This window comes from Bufo gargarizans, chromosome 6 (assembly GCF_014858855.1).
Source record: "Bufo gargarizans isolate SCDJY-AF-19 chromosome 6, ASM1485885v1, whole genome shotgun sequence".
Taxonomy (NCBI): domain Eukaryota; kingdom Metazoa; phylum Chordata; class Amphibia; order Anura; family Bufonidae; genus Bufo; species Bufo gargarizans.
The window spans coordinates 23,795,259-23,810,169 of NC_058085.1; the positions used below are offsets into that span (position 1 = coordinate 23,795,259).

Here is a 14,911-nt window from a genome sequence, read left to right on the forward strand (position 1 = left end):
GTGTAGTGTATATATGGTGTATGTAAATATGTCGTGACTGTGTTGCATATATATGGTGTATGTAAATATGTGTCATGACTCGTGACGCGCTGCGTATCCACCGCTGAGTAGGGAACCTGTTGTTAAAAATTTGAATCCCACCCCTGATCGCAGGTTAACAGCAGCTCAGATTAGAGACCAGGTCAATGCCACACAGAGTTCTAGCAGCAGACACATCTCTAGAACAACTGTTAAGAGGAGGCTGTGTGAATCAGGCCTTCATGGTAGAATATCTGCTAGGAAACCACTGCTAAGGACAGGCAACAAGCAGAAGAGACTTGTTTGGGCTAAAGAACACAAGGAATGGACATTAGACCAGTGGAAATCTGTGCTTTGGTCTGATGAGTCCAAATTTGAGATCTTTGGTTCCAACCACCGTGTCTTTGTGCGACGCAGAAAAGGTGAACGGATGGACTCTACATGCCTGGTTCCCACCGTTAAGCATGGAGGAGGAGGTGTGATGGTGTGGGGGTGCTTTGCTGGTGACACTGTTAGGGATTTATTAAAAATTGAAGGCATACTGAACCAGCATGGCTACCACAGCATCTTGCAGCGGCATGCTATTCCATCCGGTTTGCGTTTAGTTGGACCATCATTTATTTTTCAACAGGACAATGACCCCAAACACACCTCCAGGCTGTGTAAGGGCTATTTGACCATGAAGGAGAGTGATGGGGTGCTGCGCCAGATGACCTGGCCTCCACAGCCACCGGACCTGAACCTAAATCGAGCAGAGTGAAGGCAAAAGGGCCAAAAAGTGCTAAGCATCTCTGGGAACTCCTTCAAGACTGTTGGAAGACCATTTCAGGTGACTACCTCTTGAAGCTCATCAAGAGAATGCCAAGTGTGTGCAAAGCAGTAATCAAAGCAAAAGGTGGCTACTTTGAAGAACCTAGAATATGACATTTTCAGTTGTTTCACACTTTCTTGTTATGTATATAATTCCACATGTGTTAATTCATAGTTTTGATGCCTTCAGTGTGAATCTACAATTTTCATAGTCATGAAAATAAAGACAACTCTTTGCATGAGATGTCCAAACTTTTGGTCTGTACTGTATGTAAATGAACAAATATGGCACACCAATAAAAATTATTAAAAAAAACTAGAAAAAAAAAGAAAATTGCCATCTGGTCCCAGCACCGTATCCTAAGAGAATTAAGTAATGTCATAGCCAGACCCTTATTTCTGATATTTAAGGACTCTATACTGACAGGGGGTGTTCCACAGGATTGGCACAAAGCAAATGTGGTGCCAATATTCAAAAAGGGTCCAAAAGCAGAGCCCAGAAACTACAGGCCGGCAAGTTTTACATCTGTCGTGGGTAAATTGTTTGAAGGTTTTCTAAGAGACGCTATCTTGGAGTACCTCAATAAAAAAAAAGCAAATAACGCCATATCAGCATGGCTTCATGAGGGATCGGTCATGTCAAACTAATTTAATCAGTTTCTATGAGGAGGTAAGTTCTAGACTTGACAGAAGCGAATCAATGGATGTCGTATATCTGGACTTCTCCAAAGCATTTGACACTGTACCACATAAAAGGTTAGTATATATGTTGTAAAATTATTTTTATTAATATTTTTCATGAAAAATTTGCTATAACACAAATGCCAACATACAGGGCAATATGGAAAGTAATTACATAACATAGTTACAAAGCCTAATTACAATGTAGTGCAAAAATACAGTTTCAGGAATCAGTGAAATACAGAATAGCAAAACAGAATTGCATGACAAGAAATTAGAACCAATAACAAATGGGAGGAAAATCAGTTCTGGGGGAAGGGGAGGAGGAAAGGGAAATCAGAAGATAAAAAGGCATGGAGGGTGTGATTTCAGGTGAAACTCCTCATGTATTATCTTGCTGGGGTGAGAGGACATTACATAGATGTAACGTGGTTTGTAAAAGTAACTCACAAAATAGTGTAAACGCACGTAGAAAGTTCTAGGTTGCTACACAAAAATCATGTATTGCACTGGAAGACATCCCACATCCCATAACAATTTAGGTATCAGAGAAGTTTCTGTAATTTTTAAAAACACATAAGAGAGGTCACTAACGGGCTAAGCATGAAGATGGCTTCTCTTATATGTGGATTTTTTGATGTTTAAGAAGAGATGATTTATGGTTATAACACTTATCACATTCTGAACATGAAAATGGCTTCTCCCCTGTGTGAATTTTCCAATGTCTAACAAGTTCTGATTTCATCTTAAAAAAATTCCCACATTCTGAACATGAAAATGGCTTCTCTCCTGTGTGATTTCTCTGATGTATAACAAGTTCTGATTTCATCTTAAAACATTTCCCACATTCTGAACATGAAAATGGCTTCTCTCCTGTGTGATTTCTCTGATGTACAACAAGAGCCGATTTCTGATTAAAACATTTTCCACATTCTGAACATGAAAATGGCTTCTCCCCTGTGTGAATTCTCTGATGTCTAACAATATCTGATTTATTGTGAAAACATTTTCCACATTCTAAACATGAAAATGGCTTCTCCCCTGTGTGAATTTTCTGATGTGCATCAAGATCTGATTTACGGTTAAAACATTTCCCACATTCTGAACATGCAAATGGCTTCTCTCCTGTGTGATTTCTCTGATGCATAACAAGACCTAATTTACGGTTAAAACATTTCCCACATTCTGAACATGAAAATGGCCTCTCTCCTGTGTGATTTCTCTGATGTCTAACAAGAGCCGATTTATGCTTAAAAAATGTCCCACATTCTGAACATGAAAATGGCTTCTCCCCTGTGTGAATTCTCTGATGTGTATCAAGATTTGATTTACGGTTAAAACATTTTCCACACTCTGAACATGAAAATGGCTTTTCCCCTGTGTGAATTCTCTGATGTTTATAGAGAACTGATTTATTGTGAAAACATTTCCCACATTCTGAACATGAAAATGGCTTCTCTCCTGTGTGATTTCTCTGATGTATAACAAGGTCTGATTTATTGTGAAAACATTTCTCACATTCTGAACATGAAAATGGCTTCTTTCCTGAGTGATTTCTCTGATGTATAACAAGAGCTGATTTATGTTTAAAACCTTTACCCCATTCTGAACATAAAAATCGCTTCCCTCTTACGTGAGCTGTTTGAGGTTTAGCACCTCTTCTGTGACTTTTATTCTGTGTTACAGTCTGTGATGAATCAGAAGATCGGACCTGTTTAAAAGAATCAAATGATGCATTGTTGCTGTGATTGGACGAGGGTATATCTTGGACATTGGCATGCTCTTCAAATGTATCTCGTGTGATACCACAATCATCTAATTCAAAATCTGAAGATACCAGATGTTTCTCTACGTTCCTGGTATAGTCATCTGCCAAGAATAAAATACATTTTATTATTGATGAATAACATTAACATTGTATTGAAATTTCATAACTTTTCCAATTAAAAAAAATTCACAGAAATTGCAAGGCATAGCACAAAATTCAAGTATCAATTGACTAAAACAGTGGTGGCCAAACAGACCACAATCTAATAGTAGACCGAGGGGCATAACTAGAAAATGCTGGCTCCCACCTTGAGCAACTTCCCTGCAACCCCACCCAATCAGTTATTTAAAAGATATATAAATAAAACATTTTCTAGCACTGGACAAGAGGCGACAAATCCCCTATTAGTGCCCCACACAATAGTTATCTCCCCTCAGTGTCCCTTTCACAGTGAAATTCCCCCTTAGTGCCCTCTTCACAGTACTGATGCTTCTAAGTGCCCTCACTCAGAATGTCCCCTTGATGTGTCCACACAGTAGTTATGCCCCCTTTGTGCACCCCCTGCAGTAGTGCTGTCCCTTAGTGTCCCCTTTACATCAGTGAAGCTTCTGTACTGTGAATAAAGTAAAAAAAAGTAATTCCGAGCACATCATGCTCTTCCCAGCAGCAGGCAAATATATGGTGTTCATTGGTGAGACTTTTTTGTATGACCTCTTAAGGCTACATTCACATGTGAAAAAAAGCCATAAAAAACGTACACACAACCATTTTTTGCATCCCTTTCTTGGTCATCCGGACATTTTGCATTCTTCTTCTTTGCATTTTTAATGGCCATTATTTGATAGATTATTTTTATTTTCTTTATTTAATTACTAACCCCTGCAGTATACATAATGTCCCCCATAGTGGCCCCAGTTAGTATTAATGTTCCTCAGGGTGGTCCCCATCAGTAATAATTAATAATGTTAACCCCTTAAAGAGGACCTTTCACCGATTATTACAATGTGAACTAAGTATACAGACATGTAGAGCGGCGCCTGGGGATCTCACTGCACTTACTATTATCCCCGCGCGCCGCTCCGTTCTCCTGCTATGCCCTCCGGTAGCTCCGCTCACTAAGTTATAGTAGGCAGAGTCTGCCCTTGTTCTGCTGTAGTTCTGGCCAAATCGCAATGCAGAGCTCACAGCCTGGGAGAAAATAACCTCCCAGGCTATGAGCTCTGCTCTGCGATTGGCCAGCGCTAGAGCAGAACAAGGGTAGACTCCACCTACCATAACTTAGTGACTGAAATCTCCGCCTACTATAACTTAGTAAGCGGAGATACCGGAGGGCATAGCAGGAGAACGGAGCGGCGCCCAGGGATAATAGTAAGAGCAGTGAGATCCCGGGCGCCGCTCTACATGTCTGTATACATCATTCACATTGTAATAATCGGTGAAAGGTCCTCTTTAAGGACCCTGGGATTTTCCATTTTTGTTTTTCACTCCCAGTCTTCCCATAGTCCTAACTTTTTTATTTTTCCCATTCACATAGCCTTATGAGGGCTTATTTTTTGCGGGACAAGTTGTACTTTCGAATGGCGCCATTTACGATTGCATACAATGTAGTAGGGAGCAGGAAAAAAAATCCAAATGGGGTAGAATTGGGAAAAAATGCAATTCTGTTAAATATTTTTTTTTTTTTACACTGTACACTATGCAGTAAAATTGACCTGTTATCTTCATTCTCCAGGTCAGTATGGTTCCAACGTTACCACACTTGTATAATTTTTTTGGCGCTTTAAGGCCTCATGCACACAAACGTTTTAGTTTTCTGTTTACGTTCTGTTTTTTTGCTTTCCGTATACGGACCATATTTGGAACCATTTCCAAATTGTATTTGGGTCCGCAAAAAAAAAATGATTTTACTCTGCATGCATTCCGTATTTCCGTTTTGCTCAAATATAGAACATGTCCTATTATTGTCCGCGTAACGGACAAGGATAGTACTGTTCTATTAGGGGCCAGATGTTCCGTTCCGCAAAAAACGGAATGCACACGGATGTCATCCGTATTTTTTGCAGCCCGCAAAATACTGAAAAAGCCATACAGTCGTGTGCAAGTGGCCTAATACTGAAAAAAAAAAATAATATTAAAAACTTTGGGATTATTTTTTTTCATAACCATATTCTGACCCCTATAACTTTTTTGTAGCTATGTGTGCGGTGCTGTGTGAGGGCTCATTTTTTGCGGGACGATCTGTTCTTTTCAGTGATACCAATTTTAAGTGTGTGCGACTTTTTGATCACTTTTTATTAAAAAATTATTGGGTAGTTGAAGTGACCAAAAATGGCAAATTGGCAGTTTTTATTTTTTTCCCCCCGCTACCCCATTTGCCGTATGCCATTAATATTGTTATATTTTAATAGTATGGGCATTTTCGCACGCGGCGATGCCCATGATGTTTATTTTTTTTATTGGTTACGTTTTTTTTTTTAAGGAAATTGTAACTTTTTTTTTATATTTGTAAAAACTTTTTTTTTTACCTTTTTTAAGTCACCTTGGGTGACAAATAACTGGCAATCATTTGATTGCCCATAGTATTCAGTGATGGCTAAATAGCCATCATTGAAGACTTTATTTGCACTACAGGCATGCTCAACCTGCAGCCCTCCAGCTGTTGCAAAACTACAACTCCCAGCATGCCCGAACAGCCTACAGCAATCAGCCTACAGCAGGGCATTGTGGGAGTTGTAGTTTTACAACAGCTGGAGGTCCGCAGGTTGAGCATGCCTGCACTATATCAATACAAGGCTGCCACCTAGTGGCCTGTATTGATATATACATCTAATTGACTCTGAAGCCAGCTTGAGGCTTCGGTCAATTAGATTGAGGTAACAGATTCCCCGATCTCAGCCGGGGAACGCTGTTACCGGACCGGAAGCGTGCAACTTCCGGTTCTGATCTGTGCAGATGCCGTGGTCACACGGCATCTGAAAGATAGGATGTATGCGATCAGCCTTATGGCTACACGCAGGAGCGGGCGCCATGTTTAGGGATCGGACCCATGACGTACACCTACGTCATGGGTCCTTAAAGGGTTAATAATGTGCAGGGTTTCGTTTTTAGGGGGGGAAAAATGACTCCTCTCATCCACTTGCATGCGTAGAGAAAAGTCGCTCTTCATTTGGTGCTAACGGACCTACACTCTCAGTGGGATGATGTCATGATGCGTTCCTAAGCAATAATGCTGGGAGAGCATGGGATGTCATCACATTGGTAGCATAGGTCCTTCAGCACCAAGAGAGACTGCCTTGTGTGTGCAAGCGGATAAGGCAATTTATTTTTGTTTTAACCCCTAAAAGGCCATTTTAAACGGCCACTACATGGATGCACTCCTGTCTGAATGGCCATTAAAAATAGTCCCATTGATTTAAATGGGGTCCATCTGGCAGTGAAAACAGCCACAAACAGGACATGTCCTATTTTTCACAACCACTATTCACTCGCTGTCACAGACCCTCATGTGACAGATGTCAGGAGATCAGGAATATTGGCTGAGCGTGGAGGAATCTAACTGCCTCTTTGATTACTCAATCTGTGTTGATTTTGTTAATGACCACAGCCCTTGTTTAAGGTGCAGCTTGTGGTCATCACTTCTACCCTATATAGTCTGACCCCACCCTTCAGACTATGTGGTAGATAGCTTCATTGGTTGTTAGAAAAGCTGGTGTGTGGTCCTCTCTGAGTTCCTGTTCATCTATCTACTACAGAAGTTAGTGTGTCACTTGTTTGTGTTTTGTCTTCTCTCTCTTTGTTGGTTGTTACTAGGCCTCAGGGAGAACCTTGTTCCTTCATCTGTGAAGGAACGGGTTGTCTCAGACCTGCCAATATCTTTAGGGCTCTTCAGGGTCTCCAGGGCTTCCAGGTTCCAGTGTGTGGGCGATTCTACCTTCAAGGGGTGGCCATATGGATATGAGCCTGGGCCAGGAGTAGGGTTCTCTAGGAGGTGACCCTTTCCTTCCCTAGCGTTGAGGCCTAGTGGCTTTTCCCTTTCCGCCTGGTTTTCAGTGTGGTGTTCACCCTGTACCTTGTCCGTGACATTATATACCAGCATAACCGCTATTTTTTGTTCAGGCCAGTGCAACTATGGATCTTGTGTCTGCACTGGTCGAACAGATGCAGGGTCTGTCTTTGGAGGTAGCAGACCTCCGCGCGACAGTCTTGCAGATTCAGAGACCACAGGCGGCTGGTTCCAGTGGTAGGAACCAAGCCTGCCCTGAACCTAAAGTTCCTCTCCCGGACAGATTTTCTGGGGGGTAGTGACAATTTCATCCGGTTCAGGGGGTCATGTAAATTATACTTTTTTTTTTTTTGTTTGTTGTTTTTTTTTTTATTAATCTTTATTTTGTTTTACAAAAACATAGAGTTAATACATAGACCAATATCAATCACACTAGTATATAAGTTGTAACAATAAACATCATATCCATCACATCTATGTATATAATATACGAATCATAAATATCCTCCCCCCCCCATTGGCTGCTGTTCCCCTCAATTCAGTAAAATACAGCGTACAACACATACATTAAATATTTCTATGTGGCTCTGCGTGCAACTCTCCGATTCCTTTCACTATCCTCGTAAATTTTAATTTGTTGAAGGTATGAACCCCACTCCCTTGACGAGGGCTGGGAAGCAGAGCCCCAATACCTGACCACTATAGCTTTCGCTACCATCAATCCCCTCATCCAAATCCGCCTAACCTGAGGGGGAACTTCCGTTTCCGAAGTATAGTCTCCAAAGATCACTATCGGGATCCCCGGATTATAGTTCATAGAGGATTCCTTTTGTAAAGCAAAGAAGACCTCTTCCCAATATTTTCTTATTTTACTACAACTCCAAAGCATATGTGCAAAATCAGCGTTCACGTATCCACATTTAGGGCAACAACAGTCCCGATCCCTATTTTGGGGGAACTTTCCTTGGGTTTTGGGCGTATAATACAGTCTATGAAGGATCTTAAATTGGATCAATCTATGAGCCCTGGAAACTGACGCCTTTCTCACATTCCTGTAAATAATAGGCCACTGTAAAGGGGGGCAATTCAACTCTTGCTCCCATTTACCTGGGGCCTTAAAAGGTGTTACAATAGCCAGTGCCATTCGGAGTTTAGCATATAATCGGGATAGTTTCACCTTCTGGTCCTTCTGAGCGTCACAATAATCGAAAAAAATATTCTCTTGTGGAAATATACGGCCCCTATTCCTAGAGGCTTCAAATACATGTTTCAAACGTGCATACATGAATAAATCTAATGGTGAAGTATCAATTAACCCAAATTCCGAAGCTGATTTAAATCGACCTAAATAAAATAGGTGAGACACCCTATTGATGCCATTACGTGTCCAGTAACCAAACTCTGTAATTTTAAAAAATTCCTCCAGCTCCCCATTCCCCCACAGAGGGGTGAAAACAAATGGGCCGGAAACTTTAAGAAGCTCCTTCAGCCTATTCCACACCCTCTGTATTGAGAAAGGGATCAACAAGGTTTTTCTCATTCCCATAGACCCAGTTTCTAAACATGAAAAAATATTTTCTATTGGTTTGTCCATGACTTTATTCAAATACCTTAAAAGTAAACTCTCTTTCCAGTTACAACACCGCTGAATCTGTGTACAAAAATAATAACCTTGAAAAAAAGGAAGTGACAGCCCACCATCTGCCTCCGACAACCATAGATATCTCTGCTTTTTACGCACCCTCTTCCTGCCCCAAATTAGATCATTAATCAAAGTCTCCAGTCTATAAAAGAAAATATCCTCTATCCAAATGGGGGAAGCACACATCGGAAACAAAACCATAGGCAAAATAACCATCCTGATCAATGCGATTCGATCTATCTGTGCCAGTATCAATTTCCGCCAGGCACCAACCTTAGTCCTCACCTTATCCAGCGCTGGGGCCAGATTGAGCTCAGAATATCTACTTATAGGAGCCCCCATCTTAATCCCCAAATAATCTAAGGTATCATTAGGAGCCAAAACACGAACTCGGCTCCCTACTTCTACAGCTTTCCGATTCAGCGGGAGGAGCGATGACTTTGCCCAGTTAATCATATATCCTGATAATTTACCATAGTATTCTATTACCTCTATGACATACGGAAGGATTTTCCAACCCTGATCTAAAAACAAGATCACGTCATCTGCGTATAGGCTTATTTTATCGCTGACTCCCGCCACCCCAAAGCCGTCTATAACCCTCTCTAAGCGGATCTGACAAGCCAACGGTTCTATAAAGAGGGCGAAGAGGAGGGGAGAACAGGGGACAACCCTGTCTCATCCCTCTCCGCATCATAACAGGAGAAGTAGTAATACCATTGATATTAATATATGCAGCCGGCTGTTCATATAACATTTGAGTCATTCCCAAGAATGAGTTCCCAAGACCAAAATGAGACATTGTAGCCCACAAAAAAGACCACTCCATCCTGTCAAACGCCTTTGCGGCGTCTAATGACAGGATGGAGTGGTCCACACTACCCCCCACCGACAAATTCAAAAACACCCTATATATGCTGGACTGAATATGGCGGCCCGGGATAAAGCCCGTCTGGTCAGGATGGACCAGATCAGCTATAACCCTCTTCAATCGACAAGCCAGAATTTTAGCAAAAATCTTGTAGTCCGTATTTAAAAGCGATATAGGTCTATATGACCCCACATCGCATGGATCCTTATCCTTCTTTAGGACCAAAACCATCACTGCCTCTCTGAATGATGGCGGTAGAGAGCCAAGTACGCAGGATTCATTGAAGACCCGAAGAAGGATTGGAAGGAGAGACCTGGCATGGTACCTATATATTTTGAAAGGTAATCCATCTAGTCCAGGAGAAGAACTATACTTTAAAGTTGGAAGAACCGCTTGAAGTTCCTCCAAAAGGATGGGGGAGTCCAGTATTTCTTTATCCTGAATAGTTAATTGGGGAAGCGCCAGTTATTGAAGATATTGATCCATATCGGTACGACTAAACAAAGACTCAGATTCATAGAGGGTAGAGTAATATTTCACAAATTCTTCTCTAATCTCTTCTGCGGATCTCACTCCAACTCCCTGTAGGTTCCTAATTTATTTTATACTAGTATCCTCTCTCTGGTTGGCCACCAAACGAGCCAAAAACCTACCCGTTTTACCAGACTCGCAAAAACGATTCTGGCCCTGAAATAACAGCTTGTGGTGTGCTTTTTTATATAAAAGTGTGTTAAGCTAAGAGTTAGCATCCTTTAATTGAGTAATGAAATGTTCATTATGAGTGTCAATCAGTGCGCCCCGTAAACTCCTTATTGAATCTGTCAATTGATTTTCCCTCTGTCGTGTTTCCTTTCTAAACCTATGAATTTTGTTGAAATATAAACCTCTAATATGGGCCTTCAACGCGTCCCATACATGATGAATATGAGTTGAGCCTACGTTGAAGCCCCAAAATTCCTGAATATCCTGGTCTATTCGGGATTGCTCTCCAATCACCTCAAGCCAATGCAAATTCAATTTAAAAGTTCTTCCTACGGATGGAGCCTCCACAAACACAATCAGAACTGGGGAATGATCCGAGATTCCATGGGGTTCATACCTCATCCTCTGGATCCGACCGCACAGGTCCCAACTTGCAAAAGCCAAATCAATACGGGACATAGACCCGTATGACTGGCTAAAACATGAGAAATTTTTCTTATTGCCATATAGGTAGCGCCAGATATCTACCAGCGCCAGCTCCTGGCACACAGCAGTTAACGGGGACCCACTGCGACCGTGCCCAGAGAGTGTAGAGAACCGATCCAACTCAGGGTCCGGGACTGCATTAAAATCCCCCACCACCAATAAAGAACATTGATTTTTGGTAGATATATATTGACCTAAATGGGAAAGGACCGTTGCTTTAAATGGAGGGGGGATGTAAATAAACGCCAATATCACCTCCTGTCTTTTCCAATACCCATGTAAAAATACATATCGCCCTTCTTTATCAATGGAACTATCTAACGGCTGGAATTCCATCCCTCATGTAAATTATACTTTAAGCTGCATCAATACTCTTCTGGGGATGAGTGTCAACATGTGGGTATGATTATTTAATTGCTTAAAGATGACGACGGATCACCGTCCCTCTAGTCGGTAGATTATTTTTTTTTTAGAGCCTTGGGTCCTATTTACGATCACCCGGATCGGATCTCTCAGGTCAAAACCAAGTTACGTGGTTTACAGCAGGGAGAGCGCTCCACAGAGATCTATAGCTCTGAATTTAGGAGATGGACTACTGATACTAAATGCAATGATCCAGCTTTCTGTAGTCAATTCTGTCAGGGTTTATCTGAGAGGCTTATAGATGCGTTGGCCTTTCATGAAAATCCTGAGTCATTGGAAGCAGCTATGTCCTATGCTGTACGTCTTGATAGATGCCTGAGAGAGAGATCTAGGGGTCCTCACCCTCAAGACGTACTGTCAAATAAGGTGGCGGCTTCCTTTGACACTCATGGAAAAGAGACACCTGTGGTAGCGCCTTGTGATGAGCCCATGCAGTTAGGGGGAGCTACTCCTGGGACTGCTGGCAAGAGCTTTGGTCATATGAAGGGAGTGTGTTTTTGTTGTGGAAAGAAGGGACATTTTGTGAATATTTGTCCGTACATTCAGTGTCAAGGTGAAATCAAGAGAAAAACGTTTAATCCCCAATTAACTATTGGTGCCGTGTCTGCCGAGGTGGCGCTAGAGTCCAAAACTGTGGAAATAGAGGTATTTATTGATAGTGGGGCAGGGGTTAACCTGATTGATGGACAGTTCATTCGCATTCATGGGTTAACTACTAACTAGTGCATTAGAGAAAAGTATTTCTGTCTTTGCAATTGATTCTGCACCTCTTACCCAAAAGTGCTTGTCGCAGGTGGTGAATGACATCCATTTAAGGGTGGGTGATTACCATCAAGAATCTATCTCATGTTATGTATTGGAGGGTCTGCCTGCTCCAATGGTTTTGGGCTCGCCATGGTTAAGCAAACATAACCATACCTTCAATTGGCAAGCGAGACAGATTCTGGATTGGAGTGAATTTTGCATGGACAATTGCCTTAATTTGTCATTCTCTGTGGTCACCACTAAAACTGTACCCTTGTTCATTTCAGAATTTTCAGATTTATTTTCTGAGAGTGGTAACCAGGAGTTACCTCAGCACCGGGTGTACGATTGTCCCGTCAATATTATTCCCAGAGCTAAACTGCCTAAATCTCGGTTTTATAACCCTTTCGGAATCCGAAAGAAAGGCTGAGAGTATATCTGTCACGGTCCCTCCGGGACTGCATTAAAATCCCCCACCACCAATAAAGAACATTGATTTTTGGTAGATATATATTGACCTAAATGGGAAAGGACCGTTGCTTTAAATGGAGGGGGGATGTAAATAAACGCCAATATCACCTCCTGTCTTTTCCAATACCCATGTAAAAATACATATCGCCCTTCTTTATCAATGGAACTATCTAACGGCTGGAATTCCATCCCTCATGTAAATTATACTTTAAGCTGCATCAATACTCTTCTGGGGATGAGTGTCAACATGTGGGTATGATTATTTAATTGCTTAAAGATGACGACGGATCACCGTCCCTCTAGTCGGTAGATTAATTTTTTTTTAGAGCCTTGGGTCCTATTTACGATGACCCGGATATGTCCCTTCCCAACTTCTTGTGACAATCACGAGTGCTTGACGAAGGGACATATCAGACCATTCAAATCCCCAGTGGATGCTGTGTTTTTCTTTGTAAAAAGGCCATGTCTGGAATTCCACGAGCTCAACCATATTACCGTCCGTGATCCTTACCCCCTTCCTTTGATTCCGGATATGTTTAGTCAAATTGTCAGTGCCAAGGTGTTCTCTAAATTGGATCTGAGGGGGGCATATAATTTGGTAAGGATCAAGGGGGGTGGGGGGTGAGTAGAAGACAGCTTTTAATACCCCTGAGGGTCATTTTGAGAGTCTGGTCATGCCTTCTGTGTTAACCAATGCTCCAGCGGTTTTTCAACACTTTGTCAATGACATCTTTCATCATCTGGTGGGGATATTTTTGGTTGTATATTTGGATCACATACTAATTTATTCTCCAGAAATGGAGACTGATCAGAATCATGTGAGACATTTGTTACAGATCCTAAGAGAGAATAAGTTGTATGCTAAGATGGAAAAGTGCGTTTATGCTGTTCAGGAAGTGCAATTCCTGGGTTACCTGCTCTCATCATTTTCGTATGGTCCTGGAGAAAGTCTGTGTGGTGTTGGACTGGGATTGACCCGAAAATCTGAAAGCGCTTATGCGGTTTTTGGGATTCACCAACTACTACCCTAAAGTCATCTTGAACCATTCGACTGTGGTTAAACCTTTAACAGACATGACTAGGAAAGGTGCCGATTTCTCAGTTTGGTCTGAAGCGGCATTACAAGCCTTTTCTGTTGTAAAACATTCATTTACTTCAGCCCCTATTCTGGTACAACCGGATGTGCCACAGCCATTCATTGTAGAGGTTGACGCATCCGAGGTAGGGGTGGGAGCAGTTTTGTTGCAGGGTTCTTCACCTAGTAAATGGCGCCCATGTCCTTTTTTTTTTTTTTTTTACTCTCAACTGCTGAAAGAAATTATGATGTGGGTAATAGAGAATTGCTGGCCATTAAGTTGGCTTTTGAGGAATGATGCCATTGGTTAGAAGGAGCAATTCATCCTATTACGGTAATTACTGACCACAAAAATCTGGTTTACCTGGAGTCGCCCAAACAATTGAACCCAAGGCAGGCCAGATGGTCGTTGTTTTTCACCAGAATTAACTTTATTGTCAACTACCGCCCTGGGGTTAAGAACGTCAAGGCAGATGCTTTGTTGCGCAGCTTTCCTGGGGGAGGGGTGATTCTACAGATTCTAGTCCTGTTTTGTCTGAAGGGGTAGTCATATCCACCCTATATCCTGATCTTGAGGCTAAGGTGCTGGAGGCCCAGGAGAATGCACTGGACTCTTGTCCTCCAGGGAAATTGTTTGTTCCCTCAGAATTACGCCACAAGGTATTCGAGGAACATCACTGTACTGTCTTGGCTGGACACCCTGGGAGTAGATCCACTGTCGATCTAATCTCTCGTAGACTGTGACACATACTCAGCCTTCTGGATCTTTTCTTCCGTTACCCACCCCGTCCAGACCTTGTACTCATTTGTCCATGGACTTTATCACGGATTTACCGAATTCTCCAGGAAAAAACTTGATCCTGGTGGTAGTTGATCGTTTTAGCAAAATGGCGCATTTTATAGCATTGACTGGTCTACCTCATGACAAAACTGTTGTGCAGGTGTTTGTCGATAACATCATGAAACTACATGGTATTCCCTCTGATGTGGTGTTTGATTTGGGGACTCAGTTTCCAGATTCTGGAAAGCATTCTGTACTCGACTGGGGGTACAATTGTCCTTTTCTTCGGCTTTTCATCCTCAGTGGAACGTACATATGGAGCGCACTAATTAGAATCTGGAGACTTACTTGAGATGTTTTGTTATTGGTCCATATAAGATCTCTACCATTGTTAACCCTGTAGCCTTCTGTCTTGAACTTCCTCAAGCTCTGAAAA

At 41.9% G+C, this 14,911-nt stretch overlaps 1 protein-coding gene across 1 annotated transcript in view; it reads right to left on the reverse strand.

Moving 5' to 3' along the window:
- LOC122940412 (zinc finger protein 260-like) overlaps positions 1-14,911 on the reverse strand; it is a 127,413-nt gene that overhangs the window by 95,514 nt on the left and 16,988 nt on the right. The window contains exon 5 of the mRNA XM_044297082.1: positions 2,135-3,378. Coding sequence (XP_044153017.1) covers positions 2,135-3,378 — 1,244 coding nt within the window. The remainder of the gene's footprint in view (positions 1-2,134; positions 3,379-14,911) is intronic.